The 14106-nt window shown below is 42.6% G+C and overlaps 1 protein-coding gene across 2 annotated transcripts in view; it reads right to left on the reverse strand.

Annotated features, from left to right (window-relative positions):
* Window positions 1-1769: 1769 nt before the first annotated feature.
* LOC144682218 (uncharacterized) overlaps window positions 1770-14106 on the reverse strand; it is a 135927-nt gene continuing 123590 nt past the window's right edge. For both annotated transcript variants that reach the window (XM_078544635.1, XM_078544634.1), the window contains 2 exons: window positions 4990-5203; window positions 1770-3628 (listed from right to left, as the gene is read on the reverse strand). In XM_078544635.1, the coding sequence (XP_078400761.1) occupies window positions 3450-3628; window positions 4990-5203 (393 nt within the window). In that variant the 3' untranslated portion in view covers window positions 1770-3449. The remainder of the gene's footprint in view (window positions 3629-4989; window positions 5204-14106) is intronic.

Here is a 14106-nt window from a genome sequence, read left to right on the forward strand (position 1 = left end):
GACAGTTTCCTAGAACAATATGTTGTGGATCCAACAATGGAGCAGGTTATTTTGGATCTAGTAATGTGTAATGAGGCAGGTTTAATAAATGATCTCAGAGTAAAAGATCCCCTAGGAAACAGTGACCATAACATGGTAGAATTTAGCATTCAGTTCGAGTGTAAGAAATTTGGGTCGGAAACAACTGTGCAAAACTTAGATAAGTGTAATTACAAAGGAATTAGGGCAGAGTTGGCTGGAGTGGACTGGGAAAGGAGTTTAGCAGAAAGGGTGGTTGATGAACAATGGCAGATGTTTAAGAAAATAGTTCACAACTTACAACAAAGATATATCCAAGTGAAGAAAAGGGATTCTAGGGAGGGAGTAAACCAACCATGGTTAACCAAGGAAGTTAAAGACAGTATCTAATTGAAAGAAAAAACATACAATGTGGCAAAGATTAGTGGTAAGCCAGAGGATCGGGCAAGTTTTAAAAACCAACAAGTGATGACCATAAAAATAATAAAGACGGAGAAAATAAACTTTGAGGGTAAAATAGCAAGTAATATAAAAACAGACAGTAAGAGCTTCCTTAAAAATATAAAAAAGGAAGAAAGAGGCCAATGTGGACATAGGCCTCTTAGGGAATGAGGCTGGGGAAATAATATTGGGGAACCAGAAAATGGCAGAGGTGTTAAATAAATAAATTGCATCAGTCTTCACAGTGGAAGGCACTAATAGCATTCCAAAAATACTAAATAATCAAGGGATGTAAGGGGGATGGGAGAGAAAGAGGAAATAAATACAATAACTATCACTAGAGAAAAAAGTGCTAGGGAAAATAATTGGGCTAAAGGCCGATAAGTCCCCTGGACCTGATGTGTCGCATCCTAGGATATTAAAGGAAGTAGCTACAGAGATAGTGGATGCACTGGTAGTAATCTTCCAAGAGTCCTTAGATTCTGGAAAAGTCCCAGAGAATTGGAAACATGCCAATGTAACACCATTATTCAAAAAAGGAGGGAGACAGAAAAAAAACATAACTATCGTTTAGTTAGCTTAACATCTGTCATTGGGAAAATGTTAAGGGTCTATTATAAAGAATGTAATAGCAGACCGTTTAGAAATGCATAATGTAATCAAGAGGAGTCAGCATGGCTCCATGAAGGGGAAATCATGACTGACAAATTTATTAGAATTCTTCAAGGAGGTAACAAGCAGGATAGAAAAGGGGGAAACCAGAAGATGTAATATATTTGGATTTCAAAAAGACGTTTGATAAAGTACCATGGATAAGGCTACGTAGTAAGATAAGAGCCCATGGTGTTGGGGGTAGTATATAGCATGGATAGAGGATTGGCTAACTAATAGAAGACAGAGTTGGAATAATGGGGGCATTTTCAGGATGGCAGCCTATAACTAGTGGAGTGCCACAGGGATCAGTGCTGGGGCCACAATTATTTACAACATATTAATGACTTGGATGAGGGAAGTGAATGCACTATCACCAAGTTTGCAGGTGACACAAAAATAGGTGGGAAGGCAAGTGGTGAGGATGACACTAAGAGTCTACAGAGGGATTATAAACAAGTTAAGTGAGTGGGCAAAAACTTGGCAGATGGAATATAATGTGGGAAAATGCGAGGCCATGCACTTTGGCAGGAAGAATGGAGGAGCTGAATATTATTTAAATGGAGAAAGACTGCAGAAAGCTGCAGCACAGAGGGATTTGGGGATCTTCATGCATGAATCACAAAAAGCTAGCATCAGTTCAGCAAGTACTAGGGAAGGCAAATGGAATGTTGGCCTTTATTTCAAAAGGGAATGGAGTACAAAAATAGTGAAGTCTTGCTAAAACTATACAAGGCACTAGTTAGACCACACCAAGAATACTGAACAGTTTTGGTCCCCTTATCTAAGGAAAGATATACTGGCATTGGAGGCAGTCCAGAGAAGGTTCACTAGGTTAATCCTGGGTATGGAGGGATTTTCTTCTGAGGAAAGGTTGAGTAGGTTGGGCCTGCACTCATTGGAGTTTAGAAGAACGAGAGGCGACCTTATTGAAACCCAAGGTTCTTCGGTGCCTTGGCAGGGTCGATGTTGGGAGGTTGTTTCCCCTTGTGGGAGAGTTTAAGACCAGAGGACATAAATGGGCGACCCCTTACTCTGAGATTGAGAGAGAGATGAGGAGGAATTTCTTCTGAGGGCAGTGAATTTGTGGAATTCTCCACCGCAGAGGGCTGTAGAGGTTGGGTTGGTAAGTATATTCAAGGCTGAGATAGACAGATATTTAATCAGTAAGGGAATCAAGGGTTATGGGGAAAAGACAGGAAAGTGGAATTCAGCATTATCAGGTCAGCCATCATCTCATTGAATGGCAGAGCAGACTCGATGGGCTGAATGGCCTGCTTCTTCTCCTATGTCTTATGGCCTTGTAGGCTCAAGGGTCTGAATGGCCTACTTCTGCCCCTATTTCCTATGTGCCTACATGCTTTCCAATGTCTCCTTTGACTCTGTGTCCATTTCTCTGTATGCCTGCAAAATGTCTTGGTACATTTCATGATGCAGGCGCTATATAAATGCAAACTATTGGTGTGCTGTGCAGCATTTATAATAATAGAAAAGTACTATAAGTTACTCATAAGTAATCTCCATATTCAAGCACATAGGGAACTGCTTAAGCAAGCATAGAATCCCATGAACTAGTGCGCCCTAATACATAACAACACTGTAGACAGGCCCAATGTTCTTGACCACACCATAATCCATGATGCTAATTTCGCATAACCTTGAGTTTGATAAATACACCATAAAACTCCTCGACCTTAATTCACATGGGCATCCCATTAGAGTTTATAAGTTAGATTCTCTTGGATATACCACAGATCTATATCTTGGAATACTCAAGCTCCTGTTACATCAGCGCCTTACAAATAGTCAGCAGGACCACACTGTTAATACAGAGGTGTACAGATTTTTAGAATAAGGGTTAGCGGCTGCCAATGCTTTGTTACTGATTGATCTAATTCATGAGCACTAGAGATTATGATTCAGAAATTCTCAAATACTGATGATTTTTCATGAACTAATCATTGGGGAACTGTGTGTAGAGAATGTATTTTTATTCGCAAGTGGAATTATAATGTAAACTATGAAAAATCTCAGTTTAAAGCACTTTATGACTGATGCTCTACTGCAACCGGATATAGACATGAATAATTCTGTGTTTCCAACAATTATTTCCTTAGTTTTGTGCTCTTTACCCAAAATGGAGCCTCTAAACTTAATTATACTTTTGCCAAACCTGGCCCACTCTATAGTAACCACTTCTATCGATAGAGTAAATGTCCTCTACCAACAGTCTCTCATGAGCCACACAGCAAAGAGCTCAAAGGATTCTTGCATGTTACTCATTCTTGGTCCATCCATGCAGTTGTGATATCTCCAGAGACATTTTGCTCCCCACAGTCTCATTGAAACATGGTCATGGTCAAGCCATTAAGGCGGAAGTCCTCCGCAATTTGCTTCGAGTGTCTTATCTTTTCAGAGAGTGCTTCAAAAACGTCGTTTTGGTCAACTGCTGTTGCCATTTTGTAAATAAATTCATCCAAGGACTCCAGGCCCTTCAGCCCAAGGTTAACTCCACAGCCTGCAAGCAAGCAGAAAGATATTGTGGCTACATCAAATCAAAACCAAAACGACACCAATTATCAGGTACATGCAGCACATGACAATATCCATAAACACAAAACCAGTTCATCAAGACGTTTGAATCAAAACTTTACTTTAATTCAGATTTTATTCATTGCATTCTACACAGTTAATATTATTGCACCTACTTATCCTCAGGCAAGTCCAAATTGACTCCACGGGAAATTGCTTTTTTACATGTATAGTCACAGTTGTAAATTGAACAAATGTGGTAGATAACTCCTACCAAGCAAAGTCGCACAAACAGCAATGAGATAAATGACTACCAGATCCGTTTTAGTGACGTTACATAACTAATGGCCAAGAAACCAGGGTAATTCTCCTTATCTTCTTCGAGAAGTACAATGGGTTCTAATACGGCTCCCTGAATGGGTGATGAGACCTCAGTTTAACAACACAGTTTAAAAGTGCTTTAGATTTTAATTTTGTCACCATCTTAGTGCACTGATCCCAAATATCTCAGTAACTCAAAAATATCCTTCCTCACCAAGGGGCTAACTGACTCATGCTCAGGCACTCTAATCCAGATATTTGTGGGGAGGGAGGAGTTCAGGACTAGAAATCCAGGAGTATGGGCTTCCCAGACATCCTGCAAGACTCCTGCTCCTTCTGACCCAAGAGCAGCGCTGTAAATCCACACACCTGATGGATCCAGCCCTCCTTGCCTCCTTTTACCCAACAGGTTTCCTGGGAAACCCGGTCAAAGTCATAGAACCATAGAATGGTTACAGCACAGAGAGCCATTTGGCCCCTCATATCCATGCCAGCTCTTTGCAAGAGCAACTCACGTAGTCCCACTGCCTCTCTTCAGAAAATTATTCAATTCACTTTTGAAGGCTTCCATCACCCCTCGGGCAAGTGCATTCTAGATCCTAACAACTGACTGCATTAATTTTTCATGTTACCATTGCTTTGTTTGCCAACCACCTTAATCAGTGGCCTCTGGTTTGGACATTTTTTTTTTCTCCATGTGTGGACCTAGGATGGTGCAGGTCAGTAAGTCACTTGATTTTTTGGAACCAAGCCAAATCCTGTCCTCAAGTGACATCCATAGTTCCCAGAAAGGCAGAGTCACTGGGTGAAGTCTGGACTGGTGCAAGGGGGTGGGAAAAGAGGCAAATTAACCATTGCTTGAGCCAACTATAGAATTCTAACCTCATCAGCTGAGACAGACCAATCCAGAGACTCAGGGATTGTCCCTGGAATCTTCTAGTGGTGCATTTACCCACAGAACTCCTGGGAAACCATGACAGAACAATTATGAGGAATTTCACCTTCATTGCACAGTCACCGCTTTACCTGTGTCAAAGTTTAGCACTCTAGCTGCTTCTCCCTCTATGGTGACTGCAACATTATCTCCTTCGATGTAGGCTGCTGTGACCCTTCTGTGTGACAACATGATCTCGAATAGTCTTCGGCTGCATTGCAAGAGGTGGATTGTCAAGTCATTCACCCTGGGCTCTATATCTGTTTTGTATGCATTGAAAGATTGATGAAATATATTCTTCATTATCTGCAAGAAGGAAAAGAGTGTTTTCTTTGTGAGCTTATCTCTCAGTAGCACCTCCCGTAGATCTACAAGTGATAACACGAACCTATATCAGGACAACTCGCATGATTTCCAGAATGGTAGCTGTTCACAGCAGTGGCTGTCACAATATATGTCTCACAATGTACATTTTCAAGTCAACTCTATGCCACTCATAGCCCTTGGTAGTCTCTTGCCATATCAGGAGTATTAAGATTTTGTTATTCACACATCACTTTACGACCAGAATTTGTGCCAAACTGGGCTGACTCGAGAGCCCTTTAAAAAATGGTGGACAGGACTCGATTCTCACCCCCATTCCCCACAATTTTCGCTGGGGCAGGATAAAGCTGCAGGCTTCTGCCCTCGCTGGCTCCATTGCAGGGGGAGAGAAGTTCAAACCTGCCTACAATTTTAGTGGAGTCGGGCCCTTCATATAAGTAGACATGATTTACGGACTCTCAGGGGAATTGTGAGCCACTGAGGAACTCCAGTCCCAAATGGAGAACCAAAAAGATAAAGCAGCCACCTGCATCTGGAATTCTGTCATTGGCAAACTTCAAAATGAGAAAACATTCTGCCAGCTTCACTATATGATAGGAACATGGCTGGAAGAGGAATAACATTGTATGCCCCTGCCAACTGGAGAAAAACTCCCAATCAACATGTGGGTTCAGTAGCACTGAGGTAAATTGTACCATGGAAACCATCAAGGCCAGCTTGAAGCCCACTCCCACTGCCTATGTGGGAGAAGGGACGTAGTGTGTCACCACAGGGGAAGAAGCCTATATGTATGGGGAAAGAGAGATACTTGGTGCCCACTACCCCAGCCAACCTTTTGCTTCACCAAAGAGCTATAAGAATAGCCAACGGGAAGTTTGTAAATATTTACCACCACAACAGAAACAAAATTAAAAAGTCGGATGAGCTAACTGCGTTATATGTTGAGAAGTTTGGGTATGACATACTTCCTGAGCAGGTGACAGGGTTGCAGAAGTCTATTGAGGGACCACAAAAGATGTATCATCAGTTACAACAGATAAACAGTCAAATATTGGTGAAAGTTAGAAATACCCCAGAAACTCATTGGTAGGACATTGGAACCAGTATTGAAATACACCCTTCGATAAGAATAGTATCTCATGTATTAGTGGTGATTCAATTCATGATTGTAATCCTTCTGGTATTTGAGTCACATTGATGATGTAAAAGACAACAGATGAAATGATGATTAAGATGACAAGAAGGGAATAAGATGTGACCCAGTGACAAAATGTAAAACCTTTTTAAAAAATAAAGCACTTAAGGGTGGATGCTGTAAGTTAACTTAAAAATGCTGAAACAGATGTATTGTGTAAAAGCTGGTTGTGGTGTGACCACGCATGCAATGAGCAGGGAGGGTGGACTGTGGAATATTGAGATTGGAAAAGGCATCGGACTGAAGAACTTACAAAAGCCACAGGTGCCAAAACAAGTTGAAACTTGCAACAAACTGGGCTGATCTGCTCAGTGTTGAGATGAGGGAAAGCGCCGTCAGTAGAGTCTGGCCTGCGATGGACAATGAGATGATCGAAAGCAAACCCGGTGAGCTGAAAATTGGCTTTTGGCCAAATACGGTCAAAGACAGCAGACCTGCTGACATCATGGTAATTGGAATGTAGCCAAGAATTGAAAAGTTGCAGTGGGAGGAAATCTGTACTGCAGTTCAGAAGGAGTGGCCCGATCAGTCACTGGAAGATGTGCAAGAAGTTGTTGGGGGATTGGCGTGCTCCAGAACGCAGTCATGCTCAGCAACCAGTACTTATTGCTTTCTGTTAACTTGAAAATAAGGCTGAGTAAAGGCACTACCACATGCGAACGGTAACAATGAATGCCTTCATTGTCTGTCAATCTAGAAGGAGGGCTCCAAACCAAAGTAATTGCCCTACACAGAATGCTGACAAAAAAATCAAACCTGCCACACCTCCTCCAATCAGACTTCCGGGTGACTCTATTCCACATTTCATAGTTGAATCGATGCAAAGACAAATTTCTATGAGGTGGCAGTAGCACCCCTCGAAAGCACCCAGAAATCTTCCACATCCAAAGAGCATGCAAAAGGCGTAGAGATATGCAGGCGTAGGACATCACACTGCCACAAGAGGGTCCCTATAATCCACCAATTTGAATCGGAGAATGACCACTCAAAGAGGGTACACAGCTGTCTGGATGAGAAAAAAAAAATCCTAAGAAAATTGGAGGCTTTTAACTTCAGTTCGAGTTGTCCGAATCAAAACTTTGGTAGGAAATCTGTAGAAAACCAGTGGAAATGGCCCTGTCAAAATTCAGGGCCAGAAATGGGTTAAAAAAAGAAAGAGGCATTGAGAGGGCTAAGAGGTTTAAAAATATTTCTGAGAATTATCAAAGGGAGGTTATTTTCTTTTATTAAAAGGTTTTATTTACATTTCCATAATAAAGCTTGGTCAGAGATAAGGCACTCCCAGGCTGCTTTTGAACATTCTGGAGTGAGCTAGCACATGCTGAGAGCTTCTTCACCTCTCGATTGGACGTGAGAATCTGTCATCATCATGACCTGAATTTTACGCACACTGTGTCCACGCGATAGGTGAACCTGGAGGTGGATGAGTTATCCACTCTCCACCCGTGATTGCAACCCGGACGTGATTTCACACTGGCTGGCCAATTAAGGGCCAGTCAGTGTGAAGCACAGCGGGACATTGGCTCAGAGCTGCTGGCAGGGGCGGGAGTGTGACAAGCGTCGGGTGCAATGGTGACCTGTGGGGGTGTGGGGGGGGCTTTAATAGAGCACAGGCCGCTCCCTGAATGCTGCCAGGTGTTGGGGAGGAGCTGTCAATGAGAGAGTGTGCAAGATCATATGCTTGGCTGGAATGATGGCCTCAGCACCTGCTGGGCATGCCAGGTGGGAGGCAATGCCAGTGGGTACTCTGCCCCCAGTTCCCTGACATGTGCCTGTGCACTCTGGTGGAGGCAGCGAGTGCCTGGTGTGACATACTCATGCTGCAGGATGGCAAGAGGAGGCCACCCCACCAGGAGGCGGCAGCCTGGATGGAGGTGGCTGCCCAGGTGTGTTGCTGAGCAGCACACATGGATCCAGTGCCGGAAACGTTTCAATGATCTTCTGCACTCCACAGGGGTGAGTACCGACTTGACATGGGAAATGTACAGATCTCTTGGAGGGTGGCCATTCGCTGTGGTCCTCAGGGCTGTAAGATGCAGAGAGCCAAATGGCATATATCCCTGTGTGCGCCAAGGCTGAAAGATGTTCCCACTTGCCTTGCATGTATAGAATGGCGAGTTGTGTTAATCTGACAGGCACCTCAATCTGCATTTCCTTGGGGGTGGGGGATGCAAGGCTGGAAAGGTGAGACAGATAGCGGTGCACTAATGAATGCACTTTTGGCCTGTACAGAAGAGAAGCCATAATGCTCTGGAGCGCACATGAACGGGTGGATACTGATAATTTCCACGCTCTTAAAAAGTCATTTTTGTTAATAAATGTCTGATCTAGTTTTGTAAAAACCTATGAGACTTAGTGGTCTTACTACTACTGAATTCAAAGCCCACCTCTTGAAACATACAAATTGCAAAATTAGTTGTGGTAGCTGTTTCAAGTTTCCCTCTGGGATTTGAACAAATCAGCATTTACCTTCGGCTGTGCCATAACCTATGGCACGATGGCGCAATGACTTCGGGACACACACCCGACGCTTTCTCGCATGATTTCACGAGAAGTCAGGTCGGCCGCGCACCCGACCCTGCAACATAAAATTCTGGTCATGTGATAATCAAAAACACACGATGACAGCAGAATAAAGAAAACCCACCATTTATCATGAAGAATGCATTGCAAACTATGCTGCTCCTACATCAAAGCAGCTTTGCAACTGCTCAGAATGTGCCACTTAGCTAGCAGTGTGGCACTATGTCATCAGCAGACTGAAGGACTTCCATTCATGTCAATGTCAGGAAAACACCAAGGCTCCTTAGACAGCACCTCCAGCACTGCCACTATCATCTAGAAGGAAAAGGGCAGCAGACAGAATGGAACGCCAATGCCTTGAAATTCCCCTTCAAGCCACTCACCATCCTGAATAAAACAGCAGACTATAATTATAGAGGACACCCTTCCCTTTAAACATAGGAATCTAGGAGTGACTTCTGACCAACCTTCTGCTGCTCCTCTGTAAATGTCTTGCATTGTACCAAAATCTAGAATGATTTGGTAGATGAATACAGTCTACACTTTCAGATCTGCATTCATAAGGTTCAAAATTTAGAGTTTCCCATAGTCAAACTATGCAGAAATGGAGCTTAGGAACTTGATTACACACAACCAGTAGACCACTGGACATATGGCTCCCTCGGTTTCCTCAAGGGTTGTCAACATCCCTGGGTTGTGTAATATGGTAGGGCTGGGAAATAAGGCAGAACCCAGTACATGTCCCCCTACTCCAAAACTGATGGAGAGGGAATTGCTGCTGAGGAAGGTGACTAGAGGTTCCACTTACCTCATGGAGGCTTGCCAGTAAAGGAGGAGGCAATGATAGTGGGGCATTGATTGCTCCCACTTCCTCTGCCGTGATGAGGTGTCAACTGTGGCTCAGTTCATAGCACCCTCGCCTTTGAATCAGAGGGTTGTGGGTTCATGTCCCACTCCCGGAAACCAAGAACTGTGATTGTACTCGAAAGAGTTGCAATCTGTGACTGTTGATAACTCGAAAGAGTTTCCTCTGCTGTGATCATGCTGGACAACATAAGATACCAGTGCTCAGTAGAGAGATGAAAGTGGGATCTGCAAGGCCATTCCAATGACCTGGAGCATGCAAGAATAAAGGCCACCAAATCTCAAAAGGCACGGGGATACAGATACTACAGAGCCCTTGGGTTCAAGATGTTTTCCACTGCTACATTTTGCTCCCTTTCTCCACCGCCCTCTTGAATTATTGCTCAGCCTTATCCTGTCCCTGGAAACTCCAGTCAACACAGGGTGTCACTCCATTGGTGCATTGAGATTACTGTGCTGCCACATCTATTTCAAATAGGTCATGGGTATTCAAATCTTCAGTCCTCAAACAGCTCACCTTTTTGCATCAGTGCAATAAAAGCAGCATGATAGAGATGAGGAGGTGAACATTTAGCTGATGGATTCCGATGTTCAAATATTTGGAAAAATCCAAAATGGACCAAGCTTTAGCATTTGGTGCTTCCATTTTTTTTTGTTCAGTAAACAATCTCTCGTGTTTGAGGTAACAATGAAAATAGATCCACAAACAAGCTAAATACAGAATCTGTGGTTACAGGTATTTTTTTAATGCTATATTCCTGCATTTGTATCCAATTGCTGGCAGCTCTGTGAATCCAAGGGAACATTCAATGGATCTGCTCCCTGATGTCATGAAGACATTCATTCAACCTCCGCTAGCTCAGAGGTGGGTTAGCACTCCAAATATTGGTGGCCGAGCAATGAAAGCATCTGCTTCCTTGCACTCCAATAGGAGTTGGGGTTGGGGGGTGGTGGCAGGGTTAGCTCCTTGCATGGTTACATTTGCTACCAACTCACCACTTTAATGCACCTTTTATTTCATATCCCGTGCTTATCCATAGTCTTTTGTTAAGCGGACAATTTCTCCAAAAGCCCAACTTATCCTTCTGCTCATTTCTCTGGAAACCCTACCCTGCAAAGTGCAGGAAACTTATGGCAGGTTGAACTATACGATAGTTGAAAGCTGCTGGAGGAGTTACAGGTCAGTACATGTGGGACAGAGTGTTTCAGTTGCACAAGCTGCCAGCAGCCATTGGGTACCTCATCCAATGGCAGCAACACTTCTATATTCACCTGTTGAGTTCCACTACTTCCATGATGTGTGGTGCCCCTCTGTCGGCAGAAAATAACCACTCTATAAAATGTTTCAAATGTCTAAATACAAGATTTTAATGCAACACCATCGGAATCAGCGATTAATAACTTGCATTCTAATGCGCCTTTCATAACTTCCGGATACCCCAAAGGGTTTTTACAGCCAATGTAGTAATATTTTTGGAAGTGTAGACACTGTTGTAAAGTAGGATGAGTGAGAGCCAATTTGCACTCAGCAGACTCCCACAAATAGCAACGAGATAGGTAATTTGGCTATTAACAGATAAACTACCCAATTTGGTAATGCTGGTTGAGGGATAATGACTGGAACTGCAGAGGGCTGCCCTGCCCTTCAGATAGCATCATGTGGGAATATGTACAAATTGGGAAGATGGGGCCTTGATTTAAAACCTCATTTGAGGGACATATGAAATTTACTGCTGTATAAAGTGATTTAATACTCATGACGCAATGAAATGGAAGTTTCTGTATCTGGGAGATTTCATTCATTACATCATCAGATCATTTCTGCAGAGAAAGCTTCCAAATTTCTGCAGAGAAAGCTTCCACTTTACTCCCTGGGCATCAAAACAAACTGCAGGCATATTTTACAATAATGACCACTTAAGATACGCCTTTGGAGAGAGAAAATTAAATTTACCCTGCAGGCAAAAAAAAAAGTTTATTTTCCAGTTGATATTCTCTCTCATGCCTGAACTGATGCCACTACTCACTACGTACTGACACGTATAATCCAGTAAGGCCTCAGTCTAAGCCCCTGAACTTTACTGAAGTCACCCGATTTCAGCTAGGGTGGCAGGAGGGAGTGCTGCAACTGGTCTCAGTGTCCATGGGCCAGAAAATAAAATGGTGGGGGGGAGGGGGGTGGCGGGGGGAGGAAATAAGTTTCATTAGGGTTGCTGGAAAGTTGCCATATGTTGGTGGCAGGTGGGCTATGTCCAGCCTTCATGGAAAACAATTGCAGATATTTATTGTGTGCAGTTCTGGTCGCCTAACTACAGGAAGGATATCAGTAAGATTGAGAGTGCACAGAGAAAATTTACTAGGATGTTGCCGGGTCTTAAGGAGTTGAGTTACAGGGAAAGGTTAAACAGGTTAGGACTTTATTCCTTGGAGCGTAGAAGAATGAGGAGATTTGATAGAAGTTTACAAAATTGTGAGGGATATAGACAGAGTAAATGCGAGTAGGCTCTTTCCACTTAGATTAGGAGAAATAAACATGAGAGGACATGGCTTTAGGGTGAAAGGGGAAAGGTTTAGGGGGAACTTCTTCACTCAGAGAGTGGTGAGAGTGTGGAACGAGCTACCATCTGACGTGGTAAATGCGGGCTCACTCTTAAGTTTTAAGAATAAATTAGATAGATACATGGATGGGAGAGGTCTGGAGGGTTATGGACGAGGTGCAGGTCAATGGGACCAGCGGAATAATATTTCGGCACAGACTAGAAGGGCCGAATGGCCTGTTTTCTGTGCTATAGTGTTCTATGGTTCTATGGTTCTATATCAACTTACAGCATAAAATGAGGCCCTTAGAACTTGTCATGTCAACGCTGGCTCTTTGAAAAAGGGCAACCATGTTTAGTCATTTTTTGACCTTAACTCTGTAAACCTCTCACCCTGAATTATCTGTCCAATTCTCTTAAAATTATGGAATCAACTTCCTCTACATTTTCAAGTTGAGCATTCTAACCAAGTGAAAAAAAGAGAGTCTAATCTTCTCCTCCAGACCCTTTGCCAACTGTTTTAAAACAATGACTTCTGGGGGTGGTTTCCCTGGTGTTCTAGCCAACATTTATCCCTTAACCAAGATCACAAACAGTTCTTATGGCCTTTATCACATTGTGGTTTCTGGGACCATGCTGTGCGCAGATTGGCTGCCACATTTCTATAATATGGCGATAATTACACTTCAAAAGTACTTCATTTTCTGTAAAGCACTTTGGAATGGCTCGAGGTCATGAAAGCTGTTGTACAAACGCGAGGCTTTCTTTATTGTTTGAAGATTTGCAAGATTAAAAGTTTTATTTTGGTGCTGTTTGTAATCCAGGATTGGATGAAAATGTTGATCCTAAAACTATATATAGCTGTTCAGCCAACTTAGCTAGAGCAGTCTGACAAAAAACCAATTGTTTAAAACAATGTTTAATTGATAATTTGTGTCAAAGCTGATAGTAAAGTCTCCACCGACTTAAATTGACACTAACGCAAGGAACATTTGTAATGACAAGTTACTATATAATTACATCTATCTCTGGAAGCTCCATGTCTGGCATGAGTCAGCAGAGGGAAGCAAAGAAAATTGAAAAGCAAACAATTACTTGCAAAACAAAGCAAGTTGCTTGCTTGCTTTTTTTACCCCCCACAATAGTGCAACAGAGAATCAGCTGCGTGTCCTTGTGAAGCTATTTCAGTTGCTGTCAAACAAGGAAGGATACATAAACAGAGGTCACTTCTATGACAACCTGTTGTCATTGCCAATTGCTGGAACAACTACAAGAACAGAAGTCTTTGCCTGTTGCTCTGACTGAACTTAATATTTCTCTGCTCCCAGTCAATGGGTCGATGTGAAAGATATACATCCATTTTTATAAACTTGATATCACGTTGCATTGGATGATGCCAATACTATCGCATCAAACTAACTGTGTGTTAGGTTAGCTGACTGGGCCCTAAACAGTGAAATTCTCTACCTAAACTTACTCTCAGTCCTCCTTTAAATTTGCCATTTTGATCAAACCTTTCCCAATATCTTAAGTGACTACCAAACTTTGTCTAAAAGCACCTTGGGACATTTTACTACATTAAAGGCACTGTATAAAGACACTATATAAAGTAAACACACATTGAAAAGCAAATAAAGAATGCATGTAGGCAGGCCAAAGAGAAATGATATAATGAGATGCATGATGCAGTATTAGAACTGGAAAGAAATCACAAAATGAGACTTGTGCATCAGAAGGTGAAATCTTTGACAGACAGAAAGAAAGGG

The sequence above is a fragment of the Cetorhinus maximus genome, chromosome 6 (assembly GCF_964194155.1).
Source record: "Cetorhinus maximus chromosome 6, sCetMax3.hap1.1, whole genome shotgun sequence".
In the NCBI taxonomy this organism is placed as follows: domain Eukaryota; kingdom Metazoa; phylum Chordata; class Chondrichthyes; order Lamniformes; family Cetorhinidae; genus Cetorhinus; species Cetorhinus maximus.